Consider the following 20205-nt stretch of genomic DNA (forward strand, 5'->3'; position numbering starts at 1 on the left):
CTGTTCCTCCACTCTGCACAACTCTCTCCCTTCTAGCCCTTGATGCTGTTCCCTAGCTGGGTCATGAAATGTCTGCAAGGAAACCACCCAGCCGAGAGGCCACAAAAAAAAAACCCCACGGTTCAACCTTGAGCTACAGACATTCTTTTTTTAAAAGGAGATTATTGATGCTCTCATGAATTAGAAACCTTTGCAGGCCTGCTGATCCCCAACCTTTATAGGTGATGACCTATAAAGCCCTACATGGCTTGGGTCCGGGATATCTGAGGGAACACCTGCTGCCGGCATCAAGCTCCCTTCGTCCAGTGCGCTCCCACAGGGAGGGTCTTCTCAGGGTGCCACCGGTAAGAGATTGCCGGCGGGTAACACCCAGGGAAAAAGGGACGCGGTGGCTCAGTTGGTTAGGACGCTGAACTTGTCGATCGGAAGGTCGGCAGTTTGGCGGGTCGAATCCCAAGTGCCGCGTAGCAGAGTGAGCGCCTGTTACTCGTCCCAGCTTCTGCCAACCTAGCAGTTCGAAAGCACGTAAAAATGCAAGTAGAAAAATAGGGACCACTACGGTGGGAAGGTAACAGCGTTCCGTGCGCCTTTGGCGTCTAGTCATGCCGGCCACATGACCACGGAGACGTCCTCGGACAAGCGCTGGCTCTTCGGCTTTGAAACGGAGATGAGCACCGGCCCCTAGAGTCGGAAACGACTAGCACGCATGTGCGGGGGAACCTTTACCTTTACCTTAACACCCAGGGATAGGGCCTTCTCAGTGGGGGCGCCTGCCCTTTGGAACCAGCTGCCAGTGGAGCTGAGGACTGCCCCTGACCTCCGTTCATTCCGCCGGGGCCTGAAGATCTGGCTCTTCGAGCTCTCTGGCCCAGGCTGAGGATTAATCTTATTTTAACTGGGGTTTTATTTAGGCAGGGACACATATAATTTTTTTAAAAACTTGTTTTTAACTTTTGTATTTTGGTTTTTTAATCACCCTGTAAACCGCCCTGAGTCCTTCGGGAAAGGGCGGTATATAAATGTAATAAAATAAAATAAATAAATAATAAATAAGCCAGCACCATCCTGCGAGATAAATCTCCATATATCTGGCCCATGCTTCTGGTTCAGGATGGCACTTATAAAAACCCATCTTCCACTCCCCCACTCGGATGCCTTTGTTTCCCACGCTGTTCCCGCTTAGGTGATCCGGAACCGACCATTCGCTGCATATACGTCAACCGGGAAAACACCACCCTGGCAGTGGCCTTCTCCCATCCTGTGGCGGTGAGTTCCTAAAGGCTGTCAAGCAAACAAGATTTTTCAGAAGTCTGCTGGCCGGGCTGACCGTTCCCTTCTCTCCTTTTTAGGTGGCTCCGGCATCTCATGACCTGATTGTCTTCGGGGACGAGTCCCCGCTGGTGGTCCGCTGGCGCACACCGGACGGGAAAAATAAACCCGGACTTATGTGGGTATCTTTTGAGACTCAGCTGGACCACGGATGAGCTACTGATGGATTTCTGGGGAGCAGAGAAACAAATGGGGGGGGTGCTCTTTAGCTGCAGGTGCTGAAAGTATCCAGGCTGCCTTTAAAATTAAACCTAGGCAGGCAGTCCTCGACTTAACCGCCGTTCAGTTAGCGACCGTTTGAAGTTGCAACGGCACTGAAAAAGGGGCCTTTTTTTTCCACACTTAATTACCGTTGTGGTAACCTGGTGGTCGTGTCATGTGATCAAATTGGCTCATATTTATGACAATTGTACTGTCCCGGCATCACATGATCCCCTTTTTGCAACCTTCTGACAAAGTCAATGGAGATGCCAGATTCACTTAACAACCAGGTTACTAACTTAACCGCTGCAGTGATTTGCTGAACAAGTTAATCAGGATAGAGCTGGGGGGGACCTTGGAGGTCTTCTAGTCCAACCCCCTGCGCAAACAGGAGACCCTAGACCACTTCAGACAAATGGTTGTTCAATCTGTTCTTAAAAAACCCCAGAGGAGAGGACAGGACAATACATAACAGAATAGGAATAGAATATAGAATAGGAATAGGAATAGAATAGAAACAGAATATAGAATATAGAATAGGAATAGAAAAGAACAGAATAGAAATAAGGAATAGAATAGAATAGAAACAATATAGAATAGGAATAGAACAGAATAGAATAGAATAGAACAGAATAGAAATAAGGAATAGAATAGAATAGAAACAATATAGAATAGGAATAGAACAGAACAGAATAGAATAGAATAGAAATAAGGAATAGAATAGAATAGAAACAGAATATAGAATATAGAATAGGAATAGAACAGAACAGAATAGAATAGAGTAGAATAGAAATAAGAAATAGAATAGAATGAATAAATAGAATAGAATAGAATAGAATAGAATAGAATAGAAAATAGTAAAGAGAATAGAATAGAATAGAATTACAGAATAGAATAGAATAGAATAGAATAGAATAGAAAATAGTGAATAGAATAGAATAGAATAGAATAGAATAGAATAGAATTATAGAATAGAATAGAATAGAATAGAATAGAATAGAATAGAATAGAATAGAATAGAATAGAATAGAATAGAAGCTGGAAGGGACCTTGGAGGTCTTCTAGTCCAACCCCCTGCGCAAGCAGGAGACCCTAAATCGCTTCAGACAAATGGTTGTCCAATCTATTCTTAAAAACCTGCAGTGTAGGAGCACCCACAATTTCTGGTGGCCAGCTGTTCCACTGGTTAATTGTCCTCACTGTTAGGAAGTTTCTCCTTAATTCCAGGTTGCTTCTCTCTTTGATCAGTTTCCATCCGTTGCTTCTTCTCCTGACTTCTGGTGCTTTGGAGAATAAGTTGACCCCCACCTCTTTGTGGTAGCCCCCGAAATACTGGAGTACTGCTATCATGTCACCCCCTAGTCCTTGTTTTCTCTGTAGACCGGCCATACCCAGTTCCTGCGACCAGCTGTAACAAGACACGTCGTAAAATGGGACAAAACTGTATGTCTTGCTTGGCAATAGAAACGTTGGGCTTGGTTGTGGCCGTACGTCAACGAACTACCTGTAAACGCAACACACACTGTCAGCATGTCGGCTTATGCTCAAATGCTTTTATCTTGCAGAAATCCAGGAATGTATCATTTGCATATTAGCCAGAGGAGATCGGAGTGGATTTAACTGCTCTCTGGAGATCAGGTTAGGCAAGGTGCATCTGAAGAGCGCACATGGAAGGTCCAAAGGAGAAAAGAATTGGGAAGAGATTAAATCAAGACTCTTAGACGGCGCTTCTCAAGCTGGACCGTTTGAAGAAGGATGGACTTCAACTCCCAGAATTCCCCAGCCCTGCTGGCTGGGGAATTCTGGGAGTTGAAGTCCATCCCCCTTCAAATGGCCCAAGTGGAGAAACACCACTTTAGGAGTTTCCTAAAATGGAAATAAAAAGAATAGAATTCCCGCGGAGTCTGTTGAGCAGGATTCCTGCAAGATGAGAGGAATTCCAACTATGGCAATTAATTCCTATTTAGAATGATGGACTTCAAAGAGCTGATTGCTCTTGCTAAAACCCGGTGTATTGTGTATTTTAGCTTAACTTTGGGTTGTTCTTTCGAATAAACTTGGCGTGGTCCAGCAAGGAGGCAGCCATTTTATTTGATAGCAAAGAATTCTCAAGCTGGCTGTTGACAAGGCTAAGCGAATCGCGACCTTTGTTAAGTGAATCGCACGGTCATTAAATGAATCAGGCTTGACATCCTTGTTAGTAGCCATCTGCGAAGGACCCCAATGGGGATCGCATGAGCCAGGAACGCCGCAGCTGTCCGTCGCTACGTGGTGGGTGGCCAAGCATCCAAATTTTAATCACGTGACTGCAAGGGGGGGCAGTCGTAAGTGCGAGGACCACACATGTCCCTTTTTTTTCCCCACTGCCGTTGTAACTTCCAACGGTCGCTAAACGAAGACAGTTGAGCCCCCAAATTTCCGTTCCGAAGCGAGAGCGTTGTGAAGTGAGATTTGCCCCACTTTGCGACCTTTCTCGCCGCCATCGCTAAGTGAATCGCGGCAGTTGTTCCGTTAGGACGGTAACAAGTTAAGTAAATCCGGCTTCCTCCATCGACTCAGTTGGAAGGTCACAAAAGGGGACACCGGGGATAAATATGAGTCGGTTGTCCTTTTGAATTTTGATCACGTGACTCCGGGGATGATCAGGCCCCTGAGCTCAGGTTGGTCTATTTTAACGCTAGATCCGTAGTTAACAAAGCTCCCCTCATCCGTGATCTGATCGAGGAGGAATGTGCGGATCTGGCGTGCATCACGGAAACTTGGTTGGGTTCGGAGGGAGGGGTGCCTCTCACCGAGTTATGCCCGCCAGGTTTCCGGGTGCTGCACCAGCCACGGGCTCAGGGCAGGGGTGGTGGGGTGGCAGTGGTTATTCGGGAGACCTTGTGTCCCCGGGAGGCCACCATTGTCCAGATGGCCGGGAGTGAATCCCTTCTCTTGAGATGTGGTCCTCGGGTTCAGTTGGGCTTGTTGCTCACATACCTGGCGCCCAGCTGTGTGGCAACAGCCCTGCCTGGGCTGCTCGACACCCTCTCGGGGTTGGCGGTGGAGTTCCCCAGGCTTATAGTCCTGGGTGACTTCAACCTGCCATCACTGGGGGGGTCGTCGGAGTTAGCTCGGGAGTTCATGGCTTCCATGACAGCCATGGGCCTGACCCAGGTTATTGAGGGCCCTACTCACGAGGGGGATCATACTCTCGACCTGGTGTTCCTGTCTGGACAGTGGTTGGATGATCTGGGAGGGGGTTCTCCATCTATCACCCCTCTGTCATGGTCAGATCATTACCTCCTGAGGCTGGTTTTCCGTCATGCCATCCCCCGCCGCTGGGCGGCGGAACCGACCAGGTGGTTCCGCCCCAGGCGCCTAATGGACCCGGACCGGTTCCAGAGGGCGCTTGGGCCGATACCTATCACCCTTACCCACAGCCCAGTTGATGCTCTGGTGGAGGCCTGGGAAACGGCTGCCACCAGGGCACTCGACTGCGTTGTACCCATGCGACCTCTGATTCGGCGCAGATCCCGTTGGGCCCCATGGTTCTCTGTGGAGCTCCGGGAGATGAAGCGTCGGAGACGAGGTCTAGAGAGCGGTTGGAGATCCAGCCGATCCGAATCCGACCGATTGCAGTTAAGAACCTTTATAAGGTCTTATCTTGCGGCGATAAGGACGGCGAAGTCTAACTACTTTGCCGCCCTTGTCGCATCCGCAGATAATCGCCCGGCCGCCCTGTTTAGGGTGACTCGCTCCCTCCTTAGTCAGGAGGTGAGAGAGGATCCCTTGCAGGGACGAGCCGAGGAGTTTAGTCATCATCTGGCGGACAAAATCGCTCGGATCCGGACCGGCCTGGACTCTGACTGGGCAGAGTCTGATGTGGAGGAATCAGGCGGTCTTGAGCATGTTATCTGGACTGAGTTCGACCCTGTTTCCCCTGATGATGTGGACAGGATCATGGGGAGACTGAGCTCCACCACCTGTTTGTTGGATCCGTGCCCCTCCTGGCTAGCTTATGCGGCTCGGGAGGGAACACGAGGCTGGTTCCATGCAGTAATAACTGCTTCTTTGAAGGAGGGTGTCTTCCCTGCCGCCCTGAAGGAGGCGGTGGTGAGACCCCTCCTCAAGAAGCCTGCTTTGGACCCGGCTGTTTTAAACAACTATCGTCCAGTCTCCAACCTTCGCTTTCTGGCGAAGGTTGTTGAGAGTGTGGTGGCGCATCAGCTCCCTATGTTCCTGGAGGAAACTGATTATCTGGACCCGTACCAATCGGGCTTCAGGCCCGGACACAGCACGGAGACGGCATTGGTCGCACTGGTGAATGATCTCTGGAGGGCTAGGGACAGGGGCTGCTCCTCTGTCCTGGTCCTATTAGATCTCTCAGCGGCTTTTGATACCATCGACCATGGTATCCTGCTGCGACGTCTCAGGGGGTTGGGAGTGGGAGGCACCGTTTTACGGTGGTTCTCCTCCTACCTCCAGGGCCGCTCGCAGTCGGTGTTGACAGGAGGGCAGAGATCCGCCCCGAGGTCTCTCGTTTGTGGAGTTCCTCAGGGGTCGGTTCTCTCGCCTCTCCTGTTCAACATCTACATGAAGCCGCTGGGTGAGATCATTCGTGGTTTTGGGGTGGGGTATCACCAGTACGCTGATGATACCCAACTTTTTCTTTCCACCCCGAACCAACCCAGTGATGCCCTCTCCGTGATGTCCCGGTGCCTGGAGGCGGTTCAGGTCTGGATGGGGAGAAACAGGCTTCGTCTCAATCCCGCCAAGACTGAGTGGCTCTGCATATTGGCGTCTCGGGTTAACCATGTTATTCCACCTCTAACGATGGGGGGTGAGGTGTTGCCCCCCGTTGATAGGGCTCGCAACTTAGGCGTCCTCCTGGATTCACGGCTCAATTTTGAAGATCATATAGGAGCCGTGACCAGGGGGGCTTTTGCCCAGGTTCGCCTGGTGCGCCAGTTGCGTCCCTATTTGGACCGAGACGCCCTACGCACAGTCACTCATGCGCTTGTGACCTCCCGTTTGGACTACTGTAACGCTCTCTACATGGGGCTGCCCTTGAAGACCACTCGGAGGCTTCAACTGGTGCAGAATGCGGCCGCGCGAGTTGTAATGGGGGTTTCCCGATACTCCCATGTAACACCTCTACTCCGCGAGCTGCATTGGCTTCCGGTTGCCCTCCGGGTGAAATTCAAGGTGCTGGTTATCACCTATAAAGCCCTACATGGCCTGGGTCCGGGTTATTTGAGGGAACACCTGCTGCCGGCATCAAACGCCCTTCGCCCAGTGCGCTCCCACAGGGAGGGTCTGCTCAGGGTTCCGCCGGTGAGAGATTGCCGGCGGGTGACACCCAGGGATAGGGCCTTCTCTGTGGGAGCGCCTGCCCTCTGGAACCAGCTGCCGGTGGAGCTGAGGACTGCCCCCGACCTCCGATCATTCCGCCGGGGCCTGAAGACCTGGCTCTTCGAGCTCTCGGGCCCAGACTGAGGAGGATTTTTTAATTTGGGGTTCTTTTTTAACTGACTACAGGGTTAATTTAATTTTTTTTAATTTGGTTCTTAATTTTTGTATTTTGGATTTTTAATTCCCTGTAAACCGCCCTGAGTCCTCAGGGAATAGGGCGGTATATAAATACAATTAAATAAATAAATAAATAAATAAATGCTGCAACGGTCGTAAGTGTGAAACACAGCCATAAGTCACTTTGTTCTTGCAACGTCAAATGGTCACTAAACAAAGTGTCATAAGTAAATTGGGCATGTCTAGTCTAATGAAGAGGAGGACGAGGGGGGACATGACAGCAGTCTTCCAATATTTGAGGGGCTGCCCCAAAGAAGAGGCAGTCAAGCTATTCTCCAAAGCGCCCGAAGGCAGGACAAGAAGCAACAGATGGAAACTCATCAAGGAGAGAAGCAGCCTGGAATTAAGGAGAAATTTCCTGACAGTGAGAACAACTAACCGGCGGAACAGCTTGCCACCAGAAGTTGTGAATGCTCCAACATTGGAAGAGACTGGACAGCCATTGGTTTGAAATGGTATGGGGTTTCCTGCCTGAGCATGGGGTTGGACTAGATGACCTCCAAGGTACCATCCAACTTTATTATTATTAAGTCGAGGACTACCTGCATAAGAAGAGGGGGAGGGGAGGGGGACAGCTGCTTTTGCCTTGTTCCAGAATTTTGTTGTTGTGGATTCCTTAAATCCTGCCATTTTGCCAGCTGTGTGAATTGCCAACGTCTGCCCTCAATGATCACTGGCCTCAACACACTTTTCGGGTCCTCTGGGCTGAAGGACACGTGCAGAAGGAATGTGTGCTCTTCAAAGGTGATGTAACTGTATACACACACACACACACACACACACACACACACACACACACACACACAGAGTAACCACTATCCCCCACCCGATTTTCCTGCTTCCACTGGACCCCTGTCCCCCCTCTTTCTTCTCTGCAGGCCACAAGGACTGCTGGAACCAGGATTCGGTGACGGAGGAACAGGTGTTCAGGTAAGGGGGTGGCCCAGATCTCAGGATGGGGGCCTTGGGCTGGGTTCACACAACACGCTAAATCAGGGAGAAGCAACTTGCGGATCTCGGCAAAAGATACAGGCCAGAGTTTTATCGGACCGAGCATCCAGGAAGTCAGGTTAATGGTCTACAAAGCAAAAACATTAGCTGGTTGGTGTCTGGCTGGATGGGGCTAATCTATGGAATGGAAGCTGCCTTTGCAAAGCGCTTCCCAGAATGCTAGGTAGGGAACTCTGGGAGTGGAAGTCCAAGATGGCCAGGGAACTCTGGGAGTGGAAGTCCACCCATACTGGTTGGAATATTCTAGCAGTTGAAGACTACCCATATTGGCTAGGGAACTCTGGGAGTGGAAGTCCATCCAAGATGGCTAGGGAATTCTGGAAGTCCAAGGTGGCTAGGGAACTCTGGGAGTTGAAGTCCACCCATGCTGGCTAGAGAACTCTGGGAGTTGAAGTCCACCCATGCTGGCTAGAGAACTCTGGGAGTTGAAGTCCACCCAAGCTAGCTGGAGAATTCTGGGACTTGTAGTCCACCCAAGCTAGCTGGAGAATTCTGGGACTTGTAGTCCACCCAAGCTGGCTGGAGAATTCTGGGACTTGTAGTCCACCCAAGCTGGCTGGAGAATTCTGGGACTTGTAGTCCACCCAAGCTGGCTGGAGAACTCTGGGAGTTGAAGTCCACCCAAGCTGGCTGGAGAATTCTGGGAGTTGAAGTCCACCCAAGCAAGCTGGAGAATTCTGGGAGTTGAAGTCCACCTATGCTGGCTAGGGAACTTGGGGAGTTGAAGTCCACCCATGCTGGCTAGAGAACTCTGGGAGTTGAAGTCCACCCAAGCTGGCTGGAGAATTCTGGGAGTTGAAGTCCACCTATGCTGGCTAGGGAACTTGGGGAGTTGAAGTCCACCCATGCTGGCTAGAGAACTCTGGGAGTTGAAGTCCACCCAAGCTGGCTGGAGAATTCTGGGAGTTGAAGTCCACCCATGCTGGCTAGGGAACTTTGGGAGGTGTAGTCCACCCAAGCTGGCTGGAGAATTCTGTCCACCCATCTTAAAATGGCCGCCTTTGAGAAACACCGCTTTAGGATACAAATCTTCTAAATGCCGATTTGACTCCCTGGTTTTGCCTAATGAAAACAAGAAGCCTGTGGGGAAGCCAGGCAGCTAATCCACATCTAACAAGCCTTCAGTCACCGCAGCAACTTTTGGCAACAATGCACAACAGCAAAGAGAGAAGGTGGAAGCGGCACCTCCTTCGAGAGAACAACACAACCGTTGTGCAGCCTGCACCACAACAGAGCCCAAAGTTTCTTTCTGTTGCTAAGCCAGACAGTTGTGAGGTGACTTTTGTCCCATTTCACAACCTTCCTGGCCAAAGTTTTTAAGAAGAGACTGGACAGACATTTGTCTGAAATGGTATAGGGTTTCCTGCCTTAGCAGGGGGTTGGACTAGATGACCTCCAAGGTCCCTTCCAACTTATTTATTATTATTATTATTATTGTTGTTGTTAAGTGAATTCCTGCAGTGGTTAAGACAAGGGTAGGCCACCTTGGGGCTCTTTTATGACTCGTGGACTTCAACTCCCAGAATTCCTGAGCTAGCATGGCTCAGCTTGGAAACCTCTCTTTCCCCTCAGCGTGGCTGGCTCAGGAATTCTGGGAGTTGAAGTCCACGAGTCATGAAAGGGCCATAGTTCCACCATGGTGGCTGAGGAATTCTGGGAGTTGAAGTCCACGAGTCATAAAGGAGCCCAGGTTGCCTAACCCTGAGTTAGGAACAAAGGTTGTGAGGTGACTTTACTTGTCAGAAGGTCGTAAAGGGGGAATCGCGTGATCTCGGGGACACTGCAACCGTCACAAATACATGCCAGTTGCCAAGCGTCCACATTTTGATCACGGGAGATGCTGCAATGGTCGTTAAGTGTGAAAAACGGCCCCAACTCACTTTTTTTTCTGTGCCGTTGTAACTTCAAACGGACACTAAATGAATGGTCGTACGTCAAGGACTCCCCGTATGTCTTTGTGCCAGACCTTCTCTCTCTCTCTCTCTCTCTCTCTCTCTCTCTCTCTCTCACATACACACACACACACACACACACAAACACACACACAGAGAAAGAGATTACAGGTAGTCCTCAACTTATGACCACAATGGAGCCCAAAGTTGCTGTTAAGTGAGTTTTGCTCCATTTTACACCATTGTTAAGTCAATCCCTGCAGTTAAGTTAGCAACACGGTAGTGAAGGGAATACAGCTTGCCCCATTGACTTTAATAATAATAATAATAACCAAGTTGGAAGGGACCTTAGAGGTCATCTAGTCCAACCCCCTGCTCAGGCAGGAAACCCTATACCATTTCAGACAAATGGCTGTCCAATCTCTTCTTGTCAGAAGGTCGCAAAAAGGGGAATCACGTGATCCCGAGGACACTGCAACCGTCATAAGTACATGCCAGTTGCCAAAAGCATTCAAATTTCGATCACCTCACCGCTGGGGCTGCTGCGACGGTCGTAAGAGTGAAAAATGGCCCCAAGTCACCTTTTTCAGTGGCGTTGTAAACTTTGAACGGTCACTCAACGAACTGTGGGAAGCCGAGAACTGCCTGTCTCTCTCACCTTTCAAATAAGGGCACAAAATGGCCGAGGGAGCACTCCCTCCTTCATTCTGCCTCAACCACCACCACCACCCCTGCGAGGTAGGCAAGGGATATATTATCCTGTTTGGTTTCATCACTGCGATCCCAATTTGTTTCTGTTCTCCACTCCACCGTCTCGGTTCTTGGGCACCCAGCGCCCGTTCTCAGCCCCAGGGCGGGCCGAGATCTTGCCGTGAGCTGTCCAAAGGGGAAACCGAGTCAGCTGGGGTGGTTTATTGCTCGGGCACGAGTCAGGCTTCCTTCAGCCGGGGAAGGGCTGTGAGCTGTGCCTGACTCATGGGAGGAAGGCCCGTCCACCAGGGTTAACACACTCATTGTGTGTTCAAAGGGGGGGGTGACGTCATGGGTGGAGGGTGGGGTGAGCCCGTTCAGATTGGGGTGCTGAAAAGTGTGTGTGTGGAGGGGGGGGGCAGGCCCTGGCATCATGGTTGCAGCCATGGGGCTGCAGACAGGCAGCTCAAGGGTTAAAACTCGGGATCTGGCCAGGGGGGAGGGGGGGATGTTTTGACAAGTTGGAGATGGGTGGACTCTTGACTCCCAGAATTCCCCAGCCAGCATGGGTGGGTTTCAAGGGCCCAGAATTCTCCAATCCTAGGCTTCCAAATTTAGCTTTTTTCTGGGAATCAGGAGAATGCGTTGTTTTGCCGTGTCTTGCAAAAAAGGGGTGTAATCTGTTCATGATCTGTTTAATTGAATTGGATCAGATGTTGGGTGAATGGATTGGGAGAGAGTGGGGTTCATAATGGCCGGCCCTTCCTGGCTTCCCTCCCTCCCTTCCTCTCATTCCCATCTCCTCCTTCCTCCCTTCTTTCTCATCTTCCTTCCCTCTTCTCCCTCCCTTCCTTCCCATCTTCCTCCCTCCCTTCCTCTCATTCCCATCTCCTCCTTCCTTCCTTCTTCTCCCTCCCTTCTTTCCCATCTTTCTTCCTCCCTTCCGTTCCTTCCTTCCTTCTCCCTCCCTCCCTCTCTTCCTTCCCATCTTCCTTCCCTCCCTCCCTCCCTCCTTTCCTCTCATTCCCATCTCCTCCTTCCTTCCTTCCTTCTCTCTCCCTTCTTTCTCATCTTCCTTCCTTCTTCCCTCCCTCCCTCTCATTCCCATCTCCTCCTTCTCCCTCCCTTCTTTCCCATCTTCTTTCCCTTCCTTCCTTTCTTCCCTCCCTCCCTTCCTTTCTTCCTCCCTTCCTCATTCCCATCTCCTTCCTTCTCCCTCCCTCCCTCTCTTCCTTCCCATCTTCCTTCCTTCCTTCCCATCCTTCCTTCCTCTCATTCCCATCTCTTTTCTTCCTTCTCCCAACCTCCCCATCTTCCTTCCTTCTCTCCCACCTTTCCTCCCTTTTCCTCCCTCCCTCCCTCCCTCCGTTTTCTCTTTCTCCTTCCTTCCTTCCCTGTTACCAAGCACCTGGCACTTGCTTTCTCTGTCATGCTGTGGCTGAGTTTTCCTTAAGGGCTACTTCCTTCCTGACCTCTTGCCTCCTTCTCCTTGCCCCAGGTGCGAATTGTCCATCGAGAAGTCAACCGTGCTGCAATCTGAGCTGGAATCCTGCAAGGAACTGCAGGCCTTGGAGCCGGAGAACAAGTGTAGGTTGATAGAGCCGCTTCGCTCCCACACCACACGGGTGGATCCTGAGAAGAGACCTCAGTAGTAGTAGCAGCGTCAAATGTTTTTGCTAAGTTACTAGGCCTTAAGACTGTACTAACCATCTGTGGAACATCCGTAGAATGACATTGTTTTACGCTTCCCCGCAGCTCTCTTTCCTCCAGGAAAATATGCAGAATTAAAGGAAGCTGGTGTGAATGAATGAGCAGCACTGATTTGAGGTCGGGGTTCGCTTGATTCAACCTGAAAATCTCCTTTTTTTTTCCTCCTTAGGGTGTCTCCTGACCATCATCCTCCTCATGAGGGCTTTGGACCCCTTGGTGTATGAGCAGGAGACTCTCCGCTACTTTGCCACCTTGAAGGTCAGCCCGGGAGAGAGACACTGAAGGCCTGGTGTCAACTCACACTTTGTTCGGAAGCTGGCATTGCGCATGTAGCATGCAACATCTTCCCTCAGCAGCTGGGGATTTGGGTCACTGCCCTCCCAGTGCACCCCAAGAAGGTCAGGCTGCAAAAAGCCACCCACTCCCCTCCCCATCTCGGCGGGATGCCTTCTGGGGACAACAGCACCCCTGAGCACGTGCAGAGCTGTCCTTCCTTCTTCAGCCCCCTTTCCCTCTTCTCCCTCATACATCCCTAGAGGGAAGTTACAAAAGGCTCCCTGGCTTACATATTAATTTGAGAAATCATCTCAGATTTCTTTGCAAGATTCTGTTTTTCATCCTGGGCCACTTTAAGAGGGGTGGACTTCCAACGCCCAGAATTCCCCAGCCAGCGAAGATTTACCAGAATTCCATATAGATAAAGAAGACCACCTTTATCACATTTTTGATAGAGTAACTTTCTTAATAGATGGTGGGAGTGCAGTCCACGTAATATATCTTGACCTCAGCAAAGTGAAGAGAAAGTTGGCCAGGGAATTCTGGGAGTTGAAGTCCACCCATTTTAAAGCATGTTGGCTGAGGAATTCTGGGAGTTGAAGTCCACCCATTTTAAAGCATGCTGGCTGAGGAATTCTGGGAGTTGAAGTCCACCCATTTTAAAGCATGCTGGCTGAGGAATTCTGGGAGTTGAAGTCCACCCATTTTAAAGTATGCTGGCTGAGGAATTCTGGGAGTTGAAGTCCACCCATTTAAAGCATGCTGGCTGAGGAATTCTGGGAGTTGAAGTCCACCCATTTTAAAGCATGCTGGCTGAGGAATTCTGGGAGTTGAAGTCCACCCATTTTAAAGTATGCTGGCTGAGGAATTCTGGGAGTTGAAGTCCACCCATTTTAAAGCATGCTGGCTGAGGAATTCTGGGAGTTGAAGTCCACCCCCCACCCCCATTTTAAAGCAGCATACAGTATTAACCTTGTGAATTCTAAAGCTTCCTCCTTCCATTATGTATTCAAGAGGGACAGTGAATAATATTTATATGTTACTTATATGTCAGGGTGTAGGTCTATACATATGTTGTACATAGTATGTTTTAAACGTGTGTTATATATGTGTACACTTTGAGAGCAAGCAACTAAATTTCATTTTTAATGTGTGCCATTGTGCCCACAGGAAAAAATGACCATAAAGATTATCTAATGTAATCTAATCTAATCAGTCTGGCTGAGGAATTCTAGGAGTTGAAGTCCACTCATCTTAAATCAAGCTGACTAGGGAATTCTGGGAGTGGAAATCCACCCATTTTAAAGCATGCTGGCTGGGGAATTCTGGGAGTTGAAGTCCACCCATCTTAAATCAAGCTGACTAGGGAATTCTGGGAGTGGAAATCCACCCATTTTAAAGCATGCTGGCTGGGGAATTCTGGGAGTTGAAGTCCACCCATTTTAAAGCATGCTGGCTGGGGGATTCTGGGAGTTGAAGTCCACCCATCTTAAATCAAGCTGACTAGGGGATTCTGGGACTTAGAAGTCCCCCCATTTTAAAGCACAATGGCTGGGGGATTCTGGGAGTTGAAGTCCACCCCTCTTAAATCAAGCTGGCTGGGGAACTCTGGGAGTTGAAGTCCCCCCATTTTAAAGCACAATGGCTAGGGGATTCTGGAAGTTGAAGTCCACCCCTCTCCAGATTGTTGGGGGCAATCAAGCTGACTTTGTAATAATGCCGCTTGGGGGGGGGCGAAAGCCCTAATAAGCAGGCATATACATAGAATGAAGGCTACTGCTAAGCACATTGATTTGCGCTTTAAATTGCAAGCCGACCTGAGTCTTCGGAGAAGGGCGGGATATAAATGGGATTAAAATAAAAAAAAATTAAAAAAGTTGCCAAGGATGAGCAACACTGCGGTGGCTTTACACAAAAGTGATCCACCTGGATAGGTTGACTTGTCTGTTTTGTTGCTGCTACCTGGCGATGCTCCCATGCTCTCCTCTGGTTCTCCTTCCACAGGCCGCAGACCCCATGCGCTCCTCGTACCTCAATGACCTACGGAGCAAGTTTCTAATTGAGAACAGTGTCCTCAAGATGGAGTACGCCGATTCGCGGGTGGTGGACCTCTCCCAGAAGGTACTCGGCATGGGGTCCTCAATGGGGCCGCATCCACATGGAGGGAAGTGTGTAGTGGGGTGCCCCAGGGCTCTGTCCTAGGCCCAGTGCTCTTCAACATCAACGATTTGGACGAGGGGATAGATGGGGAACTCATCAAATGTGCAGAGAACACCAAGCTGGCAGGAATAGCCAACACTCCAGAAGACAGGCTTAAGATACAGGAGGATCTGGACAGACTTGAACCCAGGGCCCTATCTAACAAAATGAAATTCAGTGGTGAAAAAAGTAAGGTTCTACATTTAGGCAAGAGAAACCAAATGCACAGGGATGGGATAGGTGGTACCTTGCTCAATAGTAGCAACTGTGAGAGGGATCTCGGAGTCCTAGTGGACAGTCACTTCAATATGAGCCGGCCGTGTGCTGCAGCTGCCAAAAATGCCAACACAGTGCTGGGCTGCATTAACGGAGGGATAGAATCAAGATCAGGTGAAGCGTTAATACCACTTTGCAAGGCCTTGTAAGGCCACACTTGGAATACAGCATCCAGTTTTGGTCACCACAATGTAAAAAAGATGTTGAGACTCTAGAAAGAGCGCAGAGAAGAGCAACGAAGATGATCAGGGGACTGGAAGCTAAAACATACAAGGAACGGCTGCTGGAATTGGGTATGTGTAGTTTAATGAAGAGAAGGACGAGAGGGGACATGATAGCAGTGTTCCAGTATCTCAGGGGCTGCCCCAAAGAAGAGGGAGTCAAGCTATTCTCCAAAGCGCCCGAAGGCAGGACAAGAAGCAACGGATGGACGGATGGCTGTCCAGTCTCTTCTTAAAAACTTCCAGTGTTGGAGCGTTCACACCGCTTCTGGAGGCAGGTGGTTCCACTGATTAATTCTTCTTGCAGTCAGGAAATTTCTCTTTCAGTTCTAGGTTGCTTCTCTCTTTGGTTACCGTATTTTCCGGCGTATAAGACGACTGGGCCTATAAGACGACCCCCCAACTTTTGAGGTGATTTTCATGGGTTAAAAAGTCGTCTTATACGCCGGAAAATACGGTAGTTTCCATCCGTTGCTTCTTGTTCTGGCGGCAGCTTCCTTCCTTTTGCGGCTTCCAAGGAAATTGGTCAATAAGCTAAAATAAGAAGCGAGGTGGGCCAAGTTCCCTGTTTTAAAGTTGTTGGCAAATACGGCAGGGTCTGGGCTAATAAAAAAATAAAACGAATTCTCCCCAAGGCAGGACCAGATTTAAGTTCTGCGGGGTGGAAAAGGCAATTTTGGGGCTGCTTTCGGGGGGGGGGGGAGGGCTTTGTGAAAATCACCTGGAAGGACAGACGGAGGGTGAGTTGTGGGGGGGGGTATCATCTGCGCCCTCCTCTTATTTATTTATTTATTTATTTTAATTCCATTTATAGACTCAGGGCGGCTTACAAGCTTAGCAGTAGCCTTCATTCTATGTATATGCCTGCTTATTAGGGCTTTCACACACACCCCAAGCGGCATTATTACAAAGTCAGCTTAATTGCCCCCAACAATCTGGGTCCTCTTGCTAATTGCTTGTCGGTTCGGGGCCGTCGTAACTCTGAATGGTCACTAAATGAATCGTGTACAATAATAGATAATTGCTGTGCTGGAGCAGATACCACAAAGAGGACTTGCCTAAATAATAATAATAATAATAATAATAATAATAATAATAATAATAATAATAATAATACCCATTGTCATCGGGGCACTGGGAACGATGTCCAAAAACTTTGCAAAATACATCGAGAAATTGCAGCTTCCTGCAATAACTCCAGCAAAGCTACAAAAAAACTGCGCTACTCGGAACATCTTACATTTTAAGGAGATACCTGGTTGATCCCTAGGATGCTGGCAGCAACCCGTGTCGACCATTAGTGCCAGTCAATTTGAGTGTTCAGTTGACTGAGTTTCATCTTTTATGAGTAAAAGTTTTATAATAATAAAGTTGGAAGGGATCTTGGAGGTCATCTAGTCCAACCCCCTGCTCAGACAGGAAACCCCATTTCAGACAAACTGAATGGTTAAAAAGACTCGATAGGTAGACAAAAATGCCAAATCCAGTCTGAACATCTGGCTGACTGTACAGTGATCAATAATAAAGTTGGAAGGGAGCTTGGAGGTCATCTAGTCCAACCCCCTGCTCAGGCAGGAAACCCCATTTCAGACAAACTGAATGGTTAAAAAGACTCGATAGGTAGACAAAAATGCCAAATCCAGTCTGAACATCTGGCTGACTGTACAGTGATCAATAATAAAGTTGGAAGGGATCTTGGAGGTCATCTAGTCCAACCCCCTGCTCAGGCAGGAAACCCCTATACCATTTCAGACAAACTGAGTGGTTAAAAGAACAGACCCCAAATTTTGCATTGTTGTTGTTGATTTTTTTATTTTTTTTGCTTTCCTCAGAGCCTAACCAGCCTCTGCCATCTGGAACACCTGTTGCTGGTCACACACCTGAATCTCTGCGACAACCTGCTCTCGGCCTTGCCCCCCACACTGGCCATGATGCGCTGCCTGGAGGTAAGGCCGCCCGCTCCCCTCCCCTTCTTTTAAAGATCACTCGGAGGCTTCAACTGGTGCAGAATGCGGCCGCGCGAGTTGTAATGGGGGTTTCCCGATACTCCCATGTAACACCTCTACTCCGTGAGCTGCATTGGCTTCCGGTTGCCCTCCGGGTGAAATTCAAGGTGCTGGTTATCACCTATAAAGCCCTACATGGCCTGGGTCCGGGATATCTGAGGGAACACCTGCTGCCGGCATCAAACGCCCTTCGCCCAGTGCGCTCCCACAGGGAGGGTCTGCTCAGGGTGCCGCCGGTAAGAGAGTGCCGGCGGGTGACACCCAGGGATAGGGCCTTCTCAGTGGGAGCGCCTGCCCTCTGGAACCAGCTGCCGGTGGAGCTGAGGACTGCTCCCGACCTCCGATCATTCCGCCGGGGCCTGAAGACCTGGCTCTTTGAGCTCTCAGGCCCAGGCTGAGGAGAAATTTTAATTTGGGGTTCTTTTTAATCGACTACAGGGTCAATTTAATATTTTTTAATTTGGTTCTTAATTTTTGTATTTTGGATTTTTAATTCCCTGTAAACCGCCCTGAGTCCTCAGGGAATAGGGCGGTATATAAATATAACTAAATAAATAAAGCTCGGCTTCTCTCACCTGATGGCCCCACCTAACAGAGCCCTGGACCCATCAGCCACTGCCTCAGGGCTCAGCACAGGGGATCCTCGAATTAAAAAACGTTCATTTAGGGAACGTTCACAGTTACGACAGCAATGGGGGTGGGGGTAGGGAATGACTTGACCGGTCCTCACAGTTACGACCGTCGTAGCTTCCCCACGTTAACGTGATCGAAAATTCAGGCCACGGGCACGGATTTACGACAGTGGCAGCCTCCCGGGGTCACCTGATCGCCATTTGCGACCCTCCCAATCCGGCTTCCAAACAAGCAAAGTCAATTGGGGAAGCCGGATTCATTTAACGACCACACGATTCACTTAACAACGTGGGGGGGGAAGTCATCAATTTGGGCGCAACTCATTGTACAACCCCCCCTTGGTTAGCAGTGGAGATTCTAGTCCCCGTGGCGGTCCTAAGGTGAGGACTACCTGTGAGCCGTACAGGTAAGTCCTCGACTTACGAGTACTGAGCCCCAAAATTTTGGTCGTTAAGCGAGACACGTGTTAAGAGATTTTTTGCTCTGGCTTTACAGCCTGGCTTGTCGCCTTTGTTAAGTGAATCCCTGCAGTTGTTCAGTTAGTGACAGTGAATCCGGCTACCCCCATTGACTTCTCTGGTCAGAAGGTCGCAAAAGGGGATACCGTGAGCCTGGCACACTGCAACCGTCCTAAGTACACGCCAGTTTCCAAGCCTCTTAATTTGGATCCCACGATCACCGGGATGGCAAGTGTGAAAACCGGTGGCAAATCACTTTTTCCAGCGAACCATCCTAACCGGGAACGGTCGCTAAACGAACCGTTGCAAGCCGAGGACCGCCTGGGTCTCTGACTCTCTGCTTTCTCCCCACCCACCCACCCACCCACCCCAGGTGATGGAGGCCGACGGCAACCAGATCGAGAGCCTGGAAGGGCTGCCCCCTCTGCCTTCTCTGGAGGAGCTGTCTCTCCGCAACAACCGTATCCTGGCGGGCGGGCCAAGGCCGGTCCTGAGCGGGGCGGGAGAAATTGACGGGCGGTGGGTTGGGGTATGTCTGAGCAAAGCCCTCCTTGACTCGTTTTGCGTCCGTCAGGCATCCAGCGAGCCTCGGCCCTCCGGAGTCTGGCCGCCTTCCCCGCCTTGGCTCAGCTCAACCTGGAGGGAAACCCCGTGTGCCAAACCCCCGGCGTCCGGTCGGAGCTGGCCAGGCTGCTGCCCAACGTGACCACCATCGTCCTCGCCTGATTTCCCCCCCCCCCCGTGGCCGGGTGGAGGGCAGAGAGCAGCGCCGGAGACCCTTAATTTATTGACAATTAAAAGTATCCCAAAGGCTTTGTGCTGTGACTTTTATTTTATTTTATCGTTTTTCTTTTATTTATTTTCTTTTATTATTTTCTTTTAGTTTAGTTTTACTTTTATTTTATTTATTTTCTTTTATTCTTTTATATTTTATTTTATTATTCTTTTATTTATTTTCTTTTATATTCTATTTTATTATTTATTATTTATTTTTTATATTTTCTTTTATTATTTTTAGTTTTTTATTTTCTTTTATTATTTTTATTTTATTTTTTATTTTTTATTTTATATTTTCTTTTCTTTTTCTTTTATTTATTTTCTTTTATTCTTTTATATTTTATTTTATTATTCTTTTATTTATTTTCTTTTATATTCTATTTTATTATTTATTATTTATTTTTTATTTTTTTATATTTTCTTTTATTATTTTTAGTTTTTTATTTTCTTTTATTTTTATTTTCCCCTTCATGGATTACTGCCTTGTCGTGGCGAAGGGGCTTGCGTAATTCAATGAAGCTATGAGCTATGCCGTGCAGGGCCACCCAAGACGGACAGGTCATAGCAGAGAGTTCTGACAAAACGTGATCCACTGGAGAAGGAAATGGCAACCCACTCCAGTATCTTTGCCATGAAAACCCTATGGACAGTACCAAAAGGCAAAACGATATGACGCTGGAAGATGAGCCCCTCAGGTCGGAAGGCGTCCAATATGCTACTGGGGAAGAGCAGAGGGCTAGTACTAGTAGCGCCAGAAAGAATGAAGCGACTGGGCCAAAGCCGAAAGGACGCTCAGCTGTGGATGTGTCTGGTGGTGAAAGGAAAGTCCAATGCTAGTGGAAGTGACAGTATTCCAGCTGAGCTATTCAAAATCTTAAAAGACGATGCAGTAAAAGTGCTACACTCAATTTGCCAGCAAATTTGGAAAACTCAACAGTGGCCACAGGATTGGAAA

General features: G+C 49.1%; 1 protein-coding gene across 3 annotated transcripts in view; it reads left to right on the forward strand.

The window, feature by feature from the left end:
* The window catches only part of LOC308678168 (geranylgeranyl transferase type-2 subunit alpha-like), a 32941-nt gene extending 13067 nt beyond the window's left edge, over positions 1 to 19874 (forward strand). For all 3 annotated transcript variants that reach the window (XM_081345123.1, XM_081345125.1, XM_081345124.1), the window contains exons 8-17: positions 1184 to 1266; positions 1350 to 1451; positions 7740 to 7845; positions 7980 to 8031; positions 12193 to 12281; positions 12574 to 12662; positions 14685 to 14801; positions 17209 to 17322; positions 18847 to 18934; positions 19048 to 19874. In XM_081345123.1, the coding sequence (XP_081201249.1) occupies positions 1184 to 1266; positions 1350 to 1451; positions 7740 to 7845; positions 7980 to 8031; positions 12193 to 12281; positions 12574 to 12662; positions 14685 to 14801; positions 17209 to 17322; positions 18847 to 18934; positions 19048 to 19199 (992 nt within the window). In that variant the 3' untranslated portion in view covers positions 19200 to 19874. The remainder of the gene's footprint in view (positions 1 to 1183; positions 1267 to 1349; positions 1452 to 7739; positions 7846 to 7979; positions 8032 to 12192; positions 12282 to 12573; positions 12663 to 14684; positions 14802 to 17208; positions 17323 to 18846; positions 18935 to 19047) is intronic.
* Positions 19875 to 20205: the final 331 nt, after the last annotated feature.

The sequence above is a fragment of the Vipera berus genome (assembly GCF_964194415.1).
Source record: "Vipera berus genome assembly, chromosome: Z".
Lineage (NCBI taxonomy): Eukaryota > Metazoa > Chordata > Lepidosauria > Squamata > Viperidae > Vipera > Vipera berus.